The 17171-nt window shown below is 33.3% G+C and overlaps 2 protein-coding genes across 2 annotated transcripts; both read right to left on the bottom strand.

Annotated features, from left to right (window-relative positions):
• Window positions 1-612: 612 nt before the first annotated feature.
• LOC107630355 (plant intracellular Ras-group-related LRR protein 1) lies at window positions 613-4341 on the bottom strand. The gene is made up of 3 exons (XM_088509216.1): window positions 3915-4341; window positions 3535-3704; window positions 613-1557 (listed from the first exon to the last, which is right to left on the bottom strand). The coding sequence occupies exons 1-3, from the start codon at window positions 4176-4178 to the stop codon at window positions 873-875; spliced, it is 1119 nt and encodes a 372-aa protein (XP_088365342.1). The 5' UTR covers window positions 4179-4341; the 3' UTR covers window positions 613-872.
• An 11825-nt stretch (window positions 4342-16166) lies between these two features.
• Window positions 16167-16808, bottom strand: LOC107633006 (uncharacterized). The gene has a single exon (XM_016336640.1). It carries the CDS (start codon window positions 16806-16808, stop codon window positions 16167-16169), a length of 642 nt encoding a protein of 213 aa, XP_016192126.1.
• Window positions 16809-17171: the final 363 nt, after the last annotated feature.

Below are 17171 nucleotides of genomic sequence, written 5' to 3'. Positions count from 1 at the left end.
ATGTTTTTTTATGTTGAATCGGTTACCTTCTTCCTTGAACAGAACTTCGTATATAAGACTTGTTGATATGATCTTCAGTGATAGAAATCATTGCCTTATTTGCCGAAGTAGCTGTTGCACTCTTTAATACCATAGCCATTAGCTTTGAGTGAAAATAACTTTATTGTTTGGTTTGACAGTAATGTGCGACAATTTCTCTATTGTAAAGCAATCTGATTCTTGAAGATAATTGTCAATTATGTGTTGTTTTGTACGAAATCATGGATTGTTTGATTGTGAAACTTAATTGCTTATTTATTAATACCTACAATGTTTATAAATAAGTTAAAATAAAAAAATATCAATTATATTTGTTATCACAAGGATTAGTAACCAAATCATGACTCAACAATTATTATTATTATTATTATTATTATTATTATTATTATTATTATTATTATTATTATTATTATTATTATTATTATTATTATTGAGGATATCCTTTTCTTTAGAGATAGTTTTTGCAAGTGAGCGAGATCATTCTGACCAATTTTGTTTAAAAATTCGCCAGTTGTCTTTTGTGAGCAAAATGTTTGATGGATATAAAATGTCAGATAGATAGATAGATAGATAGAAGAGTAAAATTGGCTATAAGTTGATATGGCAATAAACTTCAAATTTACAAATGTACTGGCCTATAGTTAACACACACCCCATGATTGCTAGAGTTTAACATATAGACAAGACTACTATTCTATTAGTATATGTTGGGTGAGGGGCCAAAATAGAGTGAAATTTTATATGAATGAGTGGATTTTGGCGTTTAGGGAACTCATCCACAAAATTTTTGATCTATTTTGATCCCAACAAAACATTCTAAACTGCATTGGCTCTCAACTAAAGGAACGACGAGGTGAGAAGATGCGAAGAGGTGAGAGCATCCCCATGAAGCCGCCAGGCGAGGCGAGACCATCGATGGACTGATGCTTAAGCTTGGTGAAACCGTCATGTTGCGGCCGTTTCATACCACTATTGATGCGTCCTTGGAATGTTCCACACTTGACGAAATTCTTCACCCACGACTTCTTCTTTTTGCTACTCTGGTCCCCTGACGAGTTCATCTTATGACACAAGAACTCCTTCACCACATTTAACCCTTGCTCAACCACCTCCAATGGCGGCGAAGCAAGCGGGTTCCCATCGACACACAACTTCTGGAGCTTCTGGAGGCACCCAATGGAATTGGGCAAAGTCTTGATGTTGTTGTAGCTAACATCAAGCTCAGTGAGGGACAATAGAAGCCCTATGGAGTAGGGTAGTGTGTCCAAGTACCGGAAGTTCTGGCTCACATTGAGCGTCTCAAGGTTGACTAGGTTCTCAAGGTCTTCGGGCAGAGACCTTAAGCAGTTAAGGCGCGCGTCGAGGACCTTGAGGGCCATAAGGTGAGAGGTGGAGCTTGGAAGGAACACAAGCTGGTTGGAGTTGACGGACAGCTTCTGGAGGTTTATGAGCTCAAACCCTATTGTATCCGGCAACTTGCTTAACTTGTTGAAGTTAGCATTCAGTTCTTCTAAGGCTCTGGTGGGTCAAAATTCAAAGCCATATGCATACACGTTAATAATTGTTTTGAATAAATTGTAAGCAATCTCCGGTTTTAGATTTTGTGACGTAAGAACTACTAGGACTGATTAATGGATTGTGGAATTAACAGACTGAGGCTAATAACAGGACGTTATATTTAGAAAATTTTTATATTCTTGTTGTTTTCATCTAAAGTATAAATTATTATCTGTGGCTTTGGAACAGTGTGAAAGATTAAAAATTGAAATTCTTTGTTAATCAAAACTTCCTCGGTCAATCTCTTGGAACGTAACCCTATGTACGATTTCCCGTTCAAAGTGTCACGGACTTATAAACAACTACAACTTTTTTTTTCTTTTCTAAAATAAATTTTCAACTGAATTTATTTTAGCCAGGTGCCGTCCACCTTCCATTTTATTTTATAAAAAGTCAACTATATAGCTATACATCTAGAGAAAAACGAAGATATATATTTTCTTTACCTTAAAAAAATAACATAAAATTGTTACTCATAAAGCCCAATTTGTTATCGGCTGATAGCAGCCCACGAGGTTCATTTCATCATATCTGATCTTTATTTTCTGTTTTCTATTCTTCAAAATTAGTTTAATGATGGTTACGTTGAAAACGAACTTTTGATATGCTATTTCATAAGATATGAGTTGGCAGAATCATATATAGCAAAAGTATATGCTTAGTTCCGATATTACTTTAAGATATTTTCAGAGATCATAGGGTAACCATATATGATTACATAATTAATTGACAAACAGGAAACATATAAGAGAATATAGACTTAATTAATTATTGATTTATTAGGTGGGTTTGCTTCAATAAATAGTCAATAGAAAACTCTACAATGATTTACTAATATTAAGATTACGAAGACACAAGAGGATAAGTCTACGTTTGTTAATATATAATTTTGATGGTTAGAAATATAATTATTTATATTTTTTTATTGACTTAAATTTTTGGGATTAATTATATTATAATAATATAATATTAAAATTTTTGTCATAAAAAAATTTAAAATTTGATCTTTGCTTCCCTTTTAAAAAAATGGTTCAGTATAAAACAGAAAATATATGATTGTACAAAATTAAAAGAAAAAACTAACATGGAAAACTGTATTAAATATATAATTATTTATGTATATCTCTATTTTATTAATTTAATTTTTTATAATAAACAGTTCTATAACATTGCGATATCAGGACAAAAGAAAATTAAGGAATAACAAACGACAAGTTTGAGGGAGATATATGCGTATCGACGTATATAGGTAGAAGACACATTATTAATTATAATCATCTACTACTTATTCAAGTTGAACTCCCTTAAATGACTAATACTTACCCGGTCAACTTATCATTAATTAATAATTTTAATTTTTTAAATTGTCATTAATTAATACTTATTTAAATTTTATTTTCTTAAAAAATATAAAATCAATAAATATTAATTATAATTATTTAAAGTTGACTGATTAAAAATTATTTATCTATACTTTTTCATTCAAATTTTATCCATAAATTATTAAAGTGTGTAGAAAATTCTTCTTCTAATTAATATGCTGAAGACTATATCACATAAAATTAATTACATATAGCACAACGTAATAATATATATATATATATTATTATATATATATATATATATATATATATATATATTATACTGTTACATATAACAAAAGAGAATAACACTGCCGCAAAAATTAATTATTAGCAGCGACACATTTGGTGTATTATCTATACATTAAAAGGAAGCAACTATATCAAGTGTTTTAATTTAAAAAGGGTAGTATATATGTAGCTAATAAGTTGATGATAAGTTGATAATGATGTATGCGTGCAATGTTCATCCTAATGTTTTTATTGTTATTATTATTATTATTATTATTATTATTATTATTATTATTTAATTACTTTAAGTTATATCTAAAATTAGATATATAATATATATAGTTACCTGCAATTTTCAATAGTTTGAGGAAGGGATTGGATGAAGTTGGCAGAGACATTCAAAATCTTAAGCTTAGAGAGGCAACCAATTGAATTTGGGAGGGACCTTAGCTGGTTCGAGTGCACGTCCAACACCGTCAAGTTCAGTAGTCTCGCCGTTAACGACTCCGGAATATTCTATACACATAATAAGAAATAATTCATAAATAAAAAGAATCTTCCATGGTATATCTCTCTTTCTCAAATTAACTTTTCTTTATATTTTATGAATTTATTAATTTTTGTCTAAATATATTATTTTTAATGAATAAAAGAGTAAAAAGAAAAAAATAGGTAATCTTTCAAGAAAAGAATATTTTGTATTGCAATAAATTTCTAAGTACGAACCTGGAGATTGTTGTTGGAAAGGTCCAACTTGGAAATGGTAGCTAAATCAAGAGAAGGAATAGGGAGAGACTCCAACGACATGCAACTCAAGTCAACGGTGCGAAGCTTATTGTTGTTGTCTTCGTTGTTGTTGTTGTTGTTGTTGGATTCTTTGTTCCTCTCCCTCTTATTCCTTCTTATCATATCCATCTTCATGGTATCCATAGTCATCGTTACTGGTTGCTGATGATGAACCAGATGATTATGTGTGTGTTCGTACATCATACTTAGAAATTTCAATTTACTATGCAATACACAACCCACCCTGAAAAACACGGAGTTTGATTGCAAAGATTTTGAGAGAGAGAGAGAGAGGGGGAGAGAAGAGAGAGAAGGAAGGGGAGCTGTTGGAGATGAATTGATGATGATAATGAGACCGTAGTGTGTGCTTCCATATATAAATAGGGGAAATGTTATTTTAACAAAAAAAAAAAGTTTATCCTATTACATTAAAGTTTGCAATTCAATTGATGATGATAGCCTTTCATTTTTTTTTATATATTTAAATATCATTTTCTTGAAAATATCTTGGATTATCAATCAATGTATATACTAAACTCCAAAACAGTTATTATTTTAAAACAGAAAATAAAAGTATTATTTTCTAATGTTCAATAATATGTACATTAAAAGTTTTGTATATTCTATCAATTTTTATTTATATTATCATGTTTTAATTTTAATATGTTAAGTCTTAGTTATGGTTTACAAATATAATAATTATTCCATCTATTTATAAATAAGACTATTGACTGAGTTTTAATTCATCTTTTTAATGATTTTTTTATCATATTTAAAAGAATAAAAAATATATAAATATATATTTTTTAAAAAACATCAAAATAATAAAAAATTTAAAATTTTTTATTTAAAATTAAAAAGATAACTAAGAGAATGAATTGGAACTTTTAGTTATTTTTTATAATATATTATAAAAAGAAAAATACTAAAGACGACGACTAATCCTTTTTATTAATATTAATCAAGATTTATAATTTAAATTTTAAATTTAAAAATTAGTATAAAAATATATTTATGAATCAAATATTAAAAAATAAAATTGGCGGTCATATGATATTGTTATTATAAAAACAAGGGCGGGGATGGACGTGAAAGACTGAGGTGAATGAAAAAAAGGACGTACGGATGGGACGGAATGGAGAAGAAATTATTAGAAATGAGAACGTAGTGACGTAGTATGGAAGTACATGAACCGTATGCTATGGTAATTAGGGTTTGCGTGATGTGTTAAGCAACTTTCCCCACTTGATTTATTTTGTCAACTCTCTACTACTCCTCCGAATTTTTTTTTTTCGTGACACTACTCCTAATTTGAATGCCAATTACTATTTTATTCGTTAATTGTAGACAAGGAATATGTCCTCACACATGTTTCTTAGTTCTTAGCTTCTTAATTACTTCTATCTCTCCCTATACGACTACTATTATATAACTGTATATAACATATTTGTTTATTAATCTATCCTTTTCCTATATGTAAATAATAATAAATATAGATAAACACTTTTTTTAGATTTTGACTTCAAATGTTTATAATAATAATAATAATAATAATAAAGATATTTTGTTAAAGAAAATTATGTGCATAGTGTTGCCTTTTTTTTCTCTTTTATTTTTCTTATGCTATTGTTTTTTTATTTTTGGAGTTCACCAAGAATCGGACTCTTGACCTTTCGGACATAGAGTTTTGATACCATATTATGAAACCACTCGTTCGAAAAGCTTAAGCTGATGGGAGAAGGTAACATTAATGGTTATATCTCTAACACATAGTTATTGTAAATTTTTTTACGGTTTAGGTTAAGTACGATTTTAGTTCTTAAGGTATAGGTCAAAAATTTTTTTTGTCACCAACTTTTTTTTTCATACAAAATCGTCTTTAAGATTTAACTTAGTTTTAAAATCATCTTTTTTACTTAAATTTTAAAATTTTGGACCAAATTACTCCTACTAAAAAATTATAAAATAAAAAAAAGAGAGTGTTTCTTCTCCTGCAAAGGAGGAGCGAAAGAAGAATAAGAAGAAGGAGTTGGAAAGAAGAAGAAGAAGCTGTTCACAATCTATTTTTGCCTCTGCTTCCGCCGCCACCTCCGACGCGCCATCCAAATTGCAAAAATATTCATTACATCCATTACAAACAACAACATAACATTTAAATTTAAGAATAACAACAACATCTTTTTCTAATCTTTCAAATTCAACAACAACAATACAATATTCATATTTTCTTTTCTGAAGCAAAAAAAGAAAAAAAATTCTTTCAACTTCAACAAAAACAACAACACACCATGCGGGAAAGAGATTTGAGAAGATAGGGAGAATTCAAAATTGCCGCTACCACCACTAAGAAGAGACCTGAAAAGGCCGTCGACGATGCAATGGCTGAGAGGAAAAATGGACGGCGAGACAAATGAAGGAGAGATGAAATGATGCGAAAGCGTATTAACAGACTGACGGGTGTGCGAAGAGAGAGAGAGAGAAAGAGCGATTCAGCGAGTGGCTGAACACGATGCAACACGAAAGCGAGGGTGCGAGTTTGAGGGAGGTGCGAAGGCTCGAGACTGGAAGCAGGATAGCCGCAGCAGCAGATTGAGAGTAAGGGTGAGAGTGACAGTGAGATAGAGAAAAAATAAAAAAAGATGACGAATAGACAAGAGCGATGATAGCAAAGAAAGCGATGAGGAGGATGAGGACAATGGCGATCTGGGGGAGGAGGTTGGTTATGAGAGAAAAAGGAAGAAATTTGAAAAATGGAGAAGAACGTATTAGTAAGTGATGAAGAGGAAGAGATGCAGATAAGGGTATTTTAGTTCGAAAAACGATTTTAAAATCAAGTTAAACCTTAATGACGATTTTGTATTTAAAAAAATTAAAAATAAAAAAAAATTTTAATCTATACGTTAGTGACTAAAATCGTACTTAATTTTTTTTATTATATATTTTATTATAGGTATATAGATATAGATTACAAAGGGAAGGGTAGGTTGATAAGGACAACTTGGTCTTAAATAACGACTTTAAACTACATTTATGATAACTAACGTTTTGTTGGGATAGGAGCTCCAATTTTATTTTCTTACTCCCATAGGTCCCATCTCTAGAATTTTATTTGGTTTCAAATAAATATCTACTTGAGAAATTATTTGCATGTCTATTGAGAAAAACTATGCATTTGTTCCTAATAAATGACTTACAAGTCATCAATTTGGATATATATTGAAGTCATTACAAGAAACATGTGGTATACTATCACATATTTCTTTGAATAGTGGTTTACATATTTCTAAAAAAAAAAATTGACAAATACATTGATGGATAAGTTCATATATCAGTGATTACATTAGGCAACATTTGAACCCAAAAAAAAATGATTATTTTATTATAAAAATATTTTATAGTAAAAGTTTTAGTTATTTTATTATAAAATATATAAAATACATATAAATATGTTTAAATACAAGATTTTGATTTATTTTGATGTTTATATATATGTGTTATATTGGATTGTTTTGTTGCTGAATTTGTATAATTTAGTTTTGACAAGTGGACAAAGTCTCGAATAAAAAAATGAGTAAAAGAGTTGTTCTCTCGAGAATTAATTCAAGTATCAGTTCAATTGAGTTTATCACTATTCAAACTACTTAGATGATTAATTGCGAAGTAAAAAAGTGAAAAATGATAGTAGTGTAAAAGATAAGAAACAATGGATCAAAATAGGTGTTAGAATTCAACTTCACCTAATGACTTAAACTCTAAAAATAACTATTTAAATTTCTACTTCTTCTAATATAATGTAATTATGGTCGAATTACTCTTAAATATAATCGTAGCTTAATAACTCAACTATAAACAACCCTCCGAATTAGGTTTATGATTTAATTCCAATTAGATGGAATTGAAGGTGTATAAGAAGTAAGAGTTGCAGTAGCAGCTACATTAGCAGAAGTAGTAGGAACTATGTACTGAAGCAGAGATGTTAGTGGTATTAGCTGAAGAATTATCATTACAAATTATATGACGAAGAAACAGAGTAGAATATAATTAATACTAGCAGAATTTGAAGAGTAGTAGTACTAGCATTAGAGTTAGCATTATTAATTTATTATTAGAAGAAGACTATGCATGTGCTGATGAGATTAAAGGAATACTAAGAGTAGTATGAGAGAAATGAGTTTTCACTAAAAAAAAAAAACGCGGATTACAAATATATACTAAAATTTAATAAAATAAAAATAAAAATAAAAAAAAGATCACTTACCTAAAGGAGACAATGGCGGCACAGTAATGGGAGAGGAGACTAGTGCAGTAGTTGTGGTGGTGGTAGTAGTGGTTAGTGGTAGTGGTGGTACTAATTACTGGTGATAAAGCAGAATGTTAAAAGTTGAGCAAAAAAAAAAAAAAAAAAGAAGAAAAGGAAATAGACATACATGGATTAAGGAGAAAGGGAGATGACGCGACTGACGGAGACAAATAGTAGTGGCGAAAACAACTCAGCAAAGAGACAAGCAGCAACAGCGCATCGCATTAGAGACAGTGAGGTATTCTTGATGAACGCTCTTTAATAACGATGGTGACCATAGTGGAGGGGCGACAATAGTGCAACAAAGTAGCGTCCTAGGTGAATGGTGGTGGCTAAAAAGAGTGGAGGGAGGAGAGATTTTAAAAATTGAGAGTTTCAGAAGTGAGGAGAGAAGGAGGTATGAAAGGAATAAATTCCTAGCTTAAATGTAAGATTTTTTGCCAGTAAGTTATTTTTGTTAAATGATATGCAATGTTTGATCCCATTAGTTACTATTGGATTTTCTAACAGAAAACTAAATTTGGTAGTAACTATTGAGTTTGAAAAAAGATTTTATTATTTATTATGATAACAAATATTTGGTTGATTGATTAAAAATTAATTTCAATTTATGGTGTGATTATTTCTGTTATAAAGTTTTAGGTTTGGTATTAACATGTATGGTGATTGGATTTGATTTGAAAAGAATCAACCATTAAGATCAAAATATGAAACAGATTAATGATGCCAAATAAGAAAGCAAACAATCATGACAATTATGAGAGAGATTCGACAGCAAATAACTAGTGTGAATAATAAAGCATTGATTTGATTATGTTTGAAAATAATTAATTATCAAGGGCAAGATACGAAGGATATTGTTAGAAATAAAAGATTAAACTGCAGAAAGGATTTTGTGTATTATTGAGTTTATTCAAATTGTTTAGAATGATACAATATAGAAGGGTATTTATAAGTGCTAAGAGAATTAAAATAATAAAGACGTAATATCCTATAATAAATATTCAAATATGCTAAATAATTCTAATAAATGTTAATTGATCTTAATATATTCTAATAGAAATATAGAAACTTGTGCTGCTACCCAAAAGAAGGAAGTATCAAATTTTTATGAAGATTGATTTATTGCAATGGCTAGCAAAAAGCTAGGTTTATGATATAAGAAGAAGAATCAGGTTTCAAGGCACTTAAGGAGAAATATTCAGAAAACAAGACAACATGTTGAGTGTCTTCTTCTTCACCTTAATATTCAGTTTTGTTTGAACCTTCCTGGTATAAAGAGAAAAGGCTTATGATTCATTGAGAGATTATTTGAAAAAGCCTAGGAGTGAATAGTCATAAACTAAGAAGAAAAGATCACATTGTTTCATATTTAGTTTGTCTTGGTTTTTGTTTAGTTTTGGCAAATTGGTTTGGTCTTGGCGTTGATTTGTGAAACATGGAATCGTTGCTTCGTTTGTCATAGCACAGAACCAGCTTGGTTCATTTTGTCTTTGTCTTGATCTTGGTTTAGGCATTGGTGATTGTAATCTTGAATTGGATATAATGAAATTTCACCATTATTGTGGTGGAGACTGGACGTAGACTTCATTCAACTTCGAGGTTGAGCTAGGATACATGCTAGTGTCATTCTCTTTACTCTTTCCTCATTTCTCATTTATTTTCTGTTGTTGCAAGAGACTAAACTAGAAAAATCTTCTGCATGCTTTGTTACACGCTTCAAGTTTAAACCTTGATTCAAACCCCCCTTTCTCAAGGCCCATAAAACCTTCAGTAATATTTTCTAGAAACAAAATTTTTCTTCTTATTGTTGGAAAATCCACAGTAAAATCCAACAATAATGTCTATAGAAAAATTTGATGGTAAATTTAACGGTACTGAGTGCATTTTTAGTAGCGTTTAGAATAGAAAGAAGGTTTGACAAGAAATAATTTAATATAAAAAATTTTGAAACATCAGCTTAAACAATACATGTCTAATAATTACAATTTTCCTAGCTAAAGTTAGACACTAGTAACCTTATATGATGTGGTTTAGAGTCAAACTTAACAGAATTATAAATTTTAAGACTTAGAAAGTGCAGTCAACGCTTTTTAGGAAATAATCATATGGGAAATATTTAGTTTCTAGTTATATGGAGAGAGGTGAACCTAAAGAGGGGAGTAACTTGGTAACGAAAGAAGATTATGAAATGATGATTTATGTTTGAGAAGTGCGGATATGCTGAATATGAAATGAATGAAGACTGTATTGATAATGATTGATTGATATTGAATGACTAATGGCATTTGCACTTTTATTATCTGAGATACGAGTTTTTCTGGGTAGACGTAGTGGCTTGCCACCACTTGCTACAAGTTGAGACTCGATACTCTGTTGACCTATGTCACAAGATGTGCTGGACACTTTAACTCTCCAAAACTTCCCCCAACGAGATGATAAATGAACGATTGTGATTATATACATAGACTCTTAGGGATGCATGCACGGAGGGATTGTCCAGGGTTAGCTACTGGACATGTTGGGTTCGGCTATATAACCAATAGATGAGACTCATTAGCCATAGGGCAGGCATACATGATGTGTATTTGTCTATTTTACTTAAGTGTGCATTATTTAGTTTGCCTAATTATTTAGTCATGCTAATCTGCTATTTGTTCTACTTTCTGTAATTGCATTCTATTTATGTTTTCTTTGTTTGTCTTGTATGTCTTTGCAACTGAGAGACCCTTGTTTGGCGGAGGCGTGACGAGGGTAGTTCTACCAGTGATTCGGAGGGTTGGAGGAGACAGAAAGTGGAGTATTAGGTTAAAGTTAGGGTTAGAACCTGAATACTTTAGATAGTTTACCTAATTTCTGGTTTAATATAATTCTGAGTGTCGGAGTTATAGGATTGTCTTTGGCTTTTCTGGGCCTTATATATTACCTACGTTGGCAGCTTTACCATGCTGAGAATCTCCGATTCTCATTCATTACATATATTGTTGTTTTTCAGATGCAGGTTGAGAGTCACCTTGCTGAGCGTCTAGAGATCTCCTGAGCAAGCAAAGTTTTAGTTTGGTATGTTATATTTTGTACTTAAGCTATGTATATATGTATATAGATTATCTTCTGTATATATTTTAAGTTTGTCCCTCTTAAAGGTGACTTGGAAAAATAAGTTGTCAATTTTCTGTTTTGGGATATTTTGGGTTATATATATATATACTCTGCTCGGCCTTGATTTTGTAGGTCGAGTCTGGAACTTGATATTCTGTATTTTCTTGGTATTCTACTCTTTATGTATATATGCTTTATCCTTTCTTTTTATCTGGCTATCCATTTTTGTGAGCGATGCGATTTTCATTTTGCGGTTTCTGTTTAACCTTTTCTTCAAGGCTCCTAGTTACGCATTCTTTCAACTATATCTATGTATATATTTTATTTTAGAGGTCGTAATACCTCACCATCTCTGTTTTACGGTTTAAGCGTAAAGCTCTGTATGGTTGGGTGTTATATGGTGTGGAGGAAGATGTAGAAATTTGTGAGGCAGTGATTGAATTAAAAGAAGAATTTGGCCTGAACCCTTGAAAGGAGGATTGAGAAGGTGGTGGTATTTCTTGATTAAATCTGTAAAAATAATGCTAAGCAATGCGTGTCTAGTTCGGCCACACACTTAACATTGTGGTCTTGATGATGAGAAGAAGAACTTTCCACCTCTATTAAACCTACCACCCCTGCCTCTTCTACCAGCTGATCCTCTACTAGAATTTTGTTGTGGATTGAAATTTTCTTGAGTCAAGTGTGCTTGTGGAAGAAGATTGTTTGGAGTTTAAAATTTTTTTAGTCAAATTATCATGTGACAGAATTAGAGTTTCTACCTCATTATAAAGAGTACAATTCTGGTTTAGAATTAACTCTGGATAAAAGTATTTGATACTCAGCATTGAGGTCCTCAAGTAAAGCTTCAATGTGTTGTTGAAGAGTGAGAGGACTTCCTAAGACTGCTAAAGAGAATGCCACATTTTTTATGTTGAACACATAATTAGTTGCGGAGAGACTATGTTTCTTGATGAATTTTATTTGAGATTTCAATTGCTTCACCTTATGTTGACTTACTAGAATAACCTTCAATTTTCTCCCAAATCTGATAAGCAAATTATAATCCTGCCATTTTATTGTGGAAAGATGTATCTATAGATGCTAGCATCCAAGAGATCAAATTGTAGTCCTTCGGTCTCCATTGTTTGTAAGAAGCTGATTCTTTATTTGCTAGTTTATCTTCTTCAGTGGCAGAGCGAGTTGGAATCTTCTTAGGAAGAAGATTTTATAAACTTTGACTATAAATTTTTGTAATAGCTTGTTATTGTCATGTTCTATGATTGATTTTTTTCAATTTGTCTCCAATTAAGGTAAAAAGCCTTTGATTCATCAATCTTGTATATGCTATAATTTGATTGAGATCTGAGTTGGGAGCATTGTTGATTGAAGAGGAAAGTGAATTGTTGGCAGAATCAGCCATAGATCAATTAGAACTTTAAGCTCCTGATACCATGACAGAATTTAGAATAAGTCTTGCACAACAAAAAAGCTATGAGTTTGAGTCTTGAAGCAAATCAGAAAATGAAAAAGTAAAGAAGAAGAAAGCAATAAAAAATAAATTACATGAGTGTATTATCAAATGAATTAAGCTCTGTCACTCAAAAAGAAGAAAGTGCTGAATTTATAGACTAACTAAGCACTCGAAAAATTAAAGAATTCTAACTAACACTGCAACTATAATTAACTTTCTGTTTTTGGCAATTCAATTAAATCTGTTTGAGTTCTATGTTTGACAATAAGAATCATATTATTATTATTATTATTATTATCTTTTATTTTTGAAAGTAAAAGCTCAACACAACAAGTGGAGCACAAGACAACAGACCAACTACGGTCAACAGACTAAAGCAAGCTCATGTAATACTAATAGATACCTTACCTCCTGTCACCTTCGGCAATGTCATCAACAATAGAAGGGATCTACACCTAGCCACTCCTTATAGTTCATGAAGGACTGTTGTATAACCTCTTCAACCCCTCTTCCTTTATTCTGAAAGATCCTTCTATTCCTTTCTAGCCAAATATTCCATATAATCGTACAGAAACATACCATCCACCTCTTCCGCTCCTGTTTACTAGTTGGTAGCTCAGTCCAACTTTGAAAATGTTCCTTTAGCGTCTCTGGGCACGACCATTGTCTTCTAACAAAGGACAGCCAAGCACACCAAACCTGCCAAGAAAAATAACAACCAAGAAATAAGTGGTGACCATATTCAACACCTTGATTACATAACACACATGTCACATCTTCCTGAGTAACTACTCCCAATCGACTCAGCCTCTCCTTTGTATTGACCCTTTCAATCAAAACAAACCAAACAAATAATTCAACTCTTGGCGGGACTAGACCTTTCCAAACTGTCTTAGTAAAGCTGTAACTTGCTATATCTTCTGGAAGCATTTCCACCTGCAATTCCTGCACAAAAGAGTTAGTAGAAAAAACACCTTGTTTATCAAATTTTTACACAACTCTATCCTCTCTATCATATGCAAGTTTAACCAGTCTTAAAGTTTCATGCAACTGGTTCACTAGTTCCAATTTCCATTGGAAAAGCTCTTGTCTCCACTGAAAGTTTCATCTCTACTCTAACCCGTCCCAGAATCCACAATCCCCTATAACAGATCCTGTTTGGTTTGAAACTGAGAAAAGCCTCGGAAATAAGTCTTTCAGGGACCTACCACGCAACCATACATCCTCCCAGAACCGAGTTCCTCTCCCATCACCAATCTCCATAGCCAACCCATTAATCATCTCCTGTCTTACTTGTTGATCCTTGAACTGTATTTGGCAGATATCCCTCCATGGTCCCCCCCCGAGTAGGTAACACCTGGGATGACAGCATCACATTGGGACTCAGATTGTTACAAGAACACACCACCTTCTTCCATAAGGGGAAATCCTCCTTTGAAAATCGCCACCACCACTTAAAGAGAAGGGCTGAGTTACGCACCATAGCATCCCCAACCCCTAAACCAACAAGTTTTTTGGGAGCCTGCACCACCTCCCATCTGACCATTGCCATACCATTCCTTCCATCCATCCTCCTTGCTCCAAAGAAACCTTCTCTGTAGGAAAATCAGTTTCTCTACCACAGCCTTTGGCATTTTATACAAGCTCAAATAATAGACAGGGAGACTGTTCAAAACGGATTTAATAAGCACCAGTTTACTGGCTCTATTGAGGATTTTGGCTTTCCAGATGCTCAGCTTCTCCTCCACTTTTTCTATAATGGGCTTCCAAGTCCTCACCAACCTCGGGTTCGCTCCTAACTGGATCCCCAAGTATTTCACCGGCAAAGAGGCAATCTTACAACCCAGCATTCTAGACATACGCTGCACCCACTGATCATCACAATTAATAGGAATCAAGCTAGACTTATCAAAATTAATACTCAATCCCGATATGAGCTCAAAACAACGTAGGATCCTCCTGTAATTCTTGATGGTCTCTTCCTCAGGGGGACAGAACAGGATGGTATTGTCCGCAAACTGAAGATGTGACAGTTCGACCTGATCTCTACCCACCAGTAGCAGCGAGATACGCCCATTTCTCACTGCTTTCCTAAGCATCCTATGTAGCACGTCAACCACAATCACAAACAGAAATGGAGATAGAGAATCACCCTGTCGCAAACCCCTTTCTATCTTAAAAGGCTTAGATGGCGATCCGTTTATCAGCACTGACATTGAACTTGTACTTACACACTCCATAACCCAACTCCTCCATCTCCGTCCAAAGCCCATCTTTTGCAACACAAGGTCTACAAAGCTCCACTTAACTATTTCTAAATGATAGATTGTCATATTTTAAAAAGAGTAAACTTAATTAAAATTAATCTAATAAAATAATGATAAATAAAAACCTAATATTAATTTAACATAAATAAAAAATAATCAAATTGATCACAAATTTTTTACAATTTTGTTCTAAATCATAAACAACGATAGAGATTTGCATTATTATCATAAAAAATAAAAAAAATAATAGTTTCAAGTTTCAATCTAATATTAAAATAATAAATAATTTTAAAACAACAACATTCATAACAAAATATGACACAAAAATAGAAAGTAAGGAACTGTTTTTTTTTTGGACCAGTGCCAGGGCCACAAAAGACCCAAAGCACAGCAAGCAAATGGATCACCCAAGCCCCACCCAACCCGATGATTGCTCCCCAGTAGCTCCCTTCTGCGCCATTGTTCCAAAAGTGGCAAATGGAGCTTGACCCTTCTGTGCTGCCACTTACTACCTGCAAATGAAGCTCCCTTCTGCACCATTGCGAAGCCCTCTCTCGCCACTCCCACACTCTGACTGCAACGGTGACGCTTCGAAAACCTTTCCAACGAAATCGCCACCCCAGAGTCGATGTTCCTCCGCGTAGGGTAGAGAGCGGGGAAGCCCCTTTCACCATCACGCTTCCGAATAGCACATGCAGAGCAAGCCACTCTCTGAGCAACAGGTTAGAGTTTTAATTGAGACAACTAAGAAGATTATAATGTATGAAAGTAATGTGCAGCCTGTGATAGTCCCATGACGATTTGTGACGATTTTCAGGGACAGCTTCATGATCAGTTTGAGGACTCCTTCAGCAATGCAATAACCGCCATGCCCTTCACTGCTTGAACCACAACCTCTATTGTCCGCATAAACCCCTGGAGTGCCGAGTTGTCCCCCGGATCAACCTCATTAGACTTCGTGTGCACCCAAGAACTCCTGCCTACAGACATGCTCTGTTTTCCAAGGTTGAAACAGCCACATTATCCTTGCGAAGGATGTTTCTGATCAAGATTGGCTTATCCATGATCCAGTTTTAGTGGAGAGTTCCCTGCCGTGTGAGTTTCGCCACTTCATGTGCTAATGAGTTTGCTTCTCTTGGCACCCAGATAAAACCACAACTTGGAATGATTCTTGCTAAATGATGGATGTCATCTAGTACAACTTGAATTTCTGCAATTGATGCATGTGACTTTAGTGCCTGAATAAGTATCTGATTGTCTGATTCTATGATAATCTTCTGCATCAGAAAATTTTGTGACATAATTAAATCTGCCCTAATTGCTAATGCTTCCGCAGCCAATGGCGAACCCGCAACTATGGTGGAATTAATTCCCGAGAGGAGGGATCCATTATGGTCTCTAAATACTGCAGCCACAGCCCCCACAGATTGAGCGCCGATGAAAGTAGCATCAACATTGGATTTGATCCAATCTTGCAGTGGCGGTCTCCAGGTAACCCTGCTGGCTAATCTCGATACAGTAGTTGTATGCTTTGCTGGTTGCTCTGATAATTCCCCAAATTCTAGTTCCATCAGATTAGCTTTGCGAATCACTAGTATAGGATTAGGAATAGTCTGCTGATATATAGCTAGGTTCCTCGCTTTCCACACCTCCCAAACTAGAAAAGCAACCTTACTGCTGCATAGATCATAATTAGCCCCTGCACTCAGCTTCATTTTTTGTAAAAATTCCATCATCCACTTCCCAAAAAAGGAAACTGTTAGAGCCGTAGGACAACATTGAATTTATGCTCCAAACCAAGCCGCTCTTATCTAGGGACATAGTAGCAATGCATGTTCAGTGATCTCTGGTTCCTACAAACAGATAGGACACATAGGTGTATTAGAAATTATATTTGAAAATTGATTTTTAACTTTTACATATATTTTTATAGTACTCATCTGCCTCGTGAAAAAAAAAACCTCTAATTTGATGGTCCAGTGCGTCTTACAAAAGCCTGCAATTTTAGTGATATGAGTTTTACGAGCTTAAGATCTCAAACTAACTTGCCTTTTTGCGAGTTTGATAAGTCGGTTTAA

This window comes from Arachis ipaensis, chromosome B3 (genome assembly GCF_059453495.1).
Source record: "Arachis ipaensis isolate K30076 ecotype BB chromosome B3, ASM5945349v1, whole genome shotgun sequence".
NCBI lineage: Eukaryota > Viridiplantae > Streptophyta > Magnoliopsida > Fabales > Fabaceae > Arachis > Arachis ipaensis.
This window is presented reverse-complemented; position numbering and strand designations above follow the sequence as displayed.

Bases quoted from the DNA above. Each gene is read 5' to 3' on its own strand.
- LOC107633006 (XM_016336640.1), bottom strand. From the start codon at position 16,808: ATGAAGCTGAGTGCAGGGGCTAATTATGATCTATGCAGCAGTAAGGTT.
- LOC107630355 (XM_088509216.1), bottom strand. From the start codon at position 4,178: ATGATGTACGAACACACACATAATCATCTGGTTCATCATCAGCAACCA. The intron at 3,705-3,914 runs GTTCGTACTTAG...TTATGTGTATAG, and splicing joins TTTCCAACAACAATCTCCAG to AATATTCCGGAGTCGTTAAC. The intron at 1,558-3,534 runs GTAACTATATAT...TTGACCCACCAG, and splicing joins CAAACTATTGAAAATTGCAG to AGCCTTAGAAGAACTGAATG.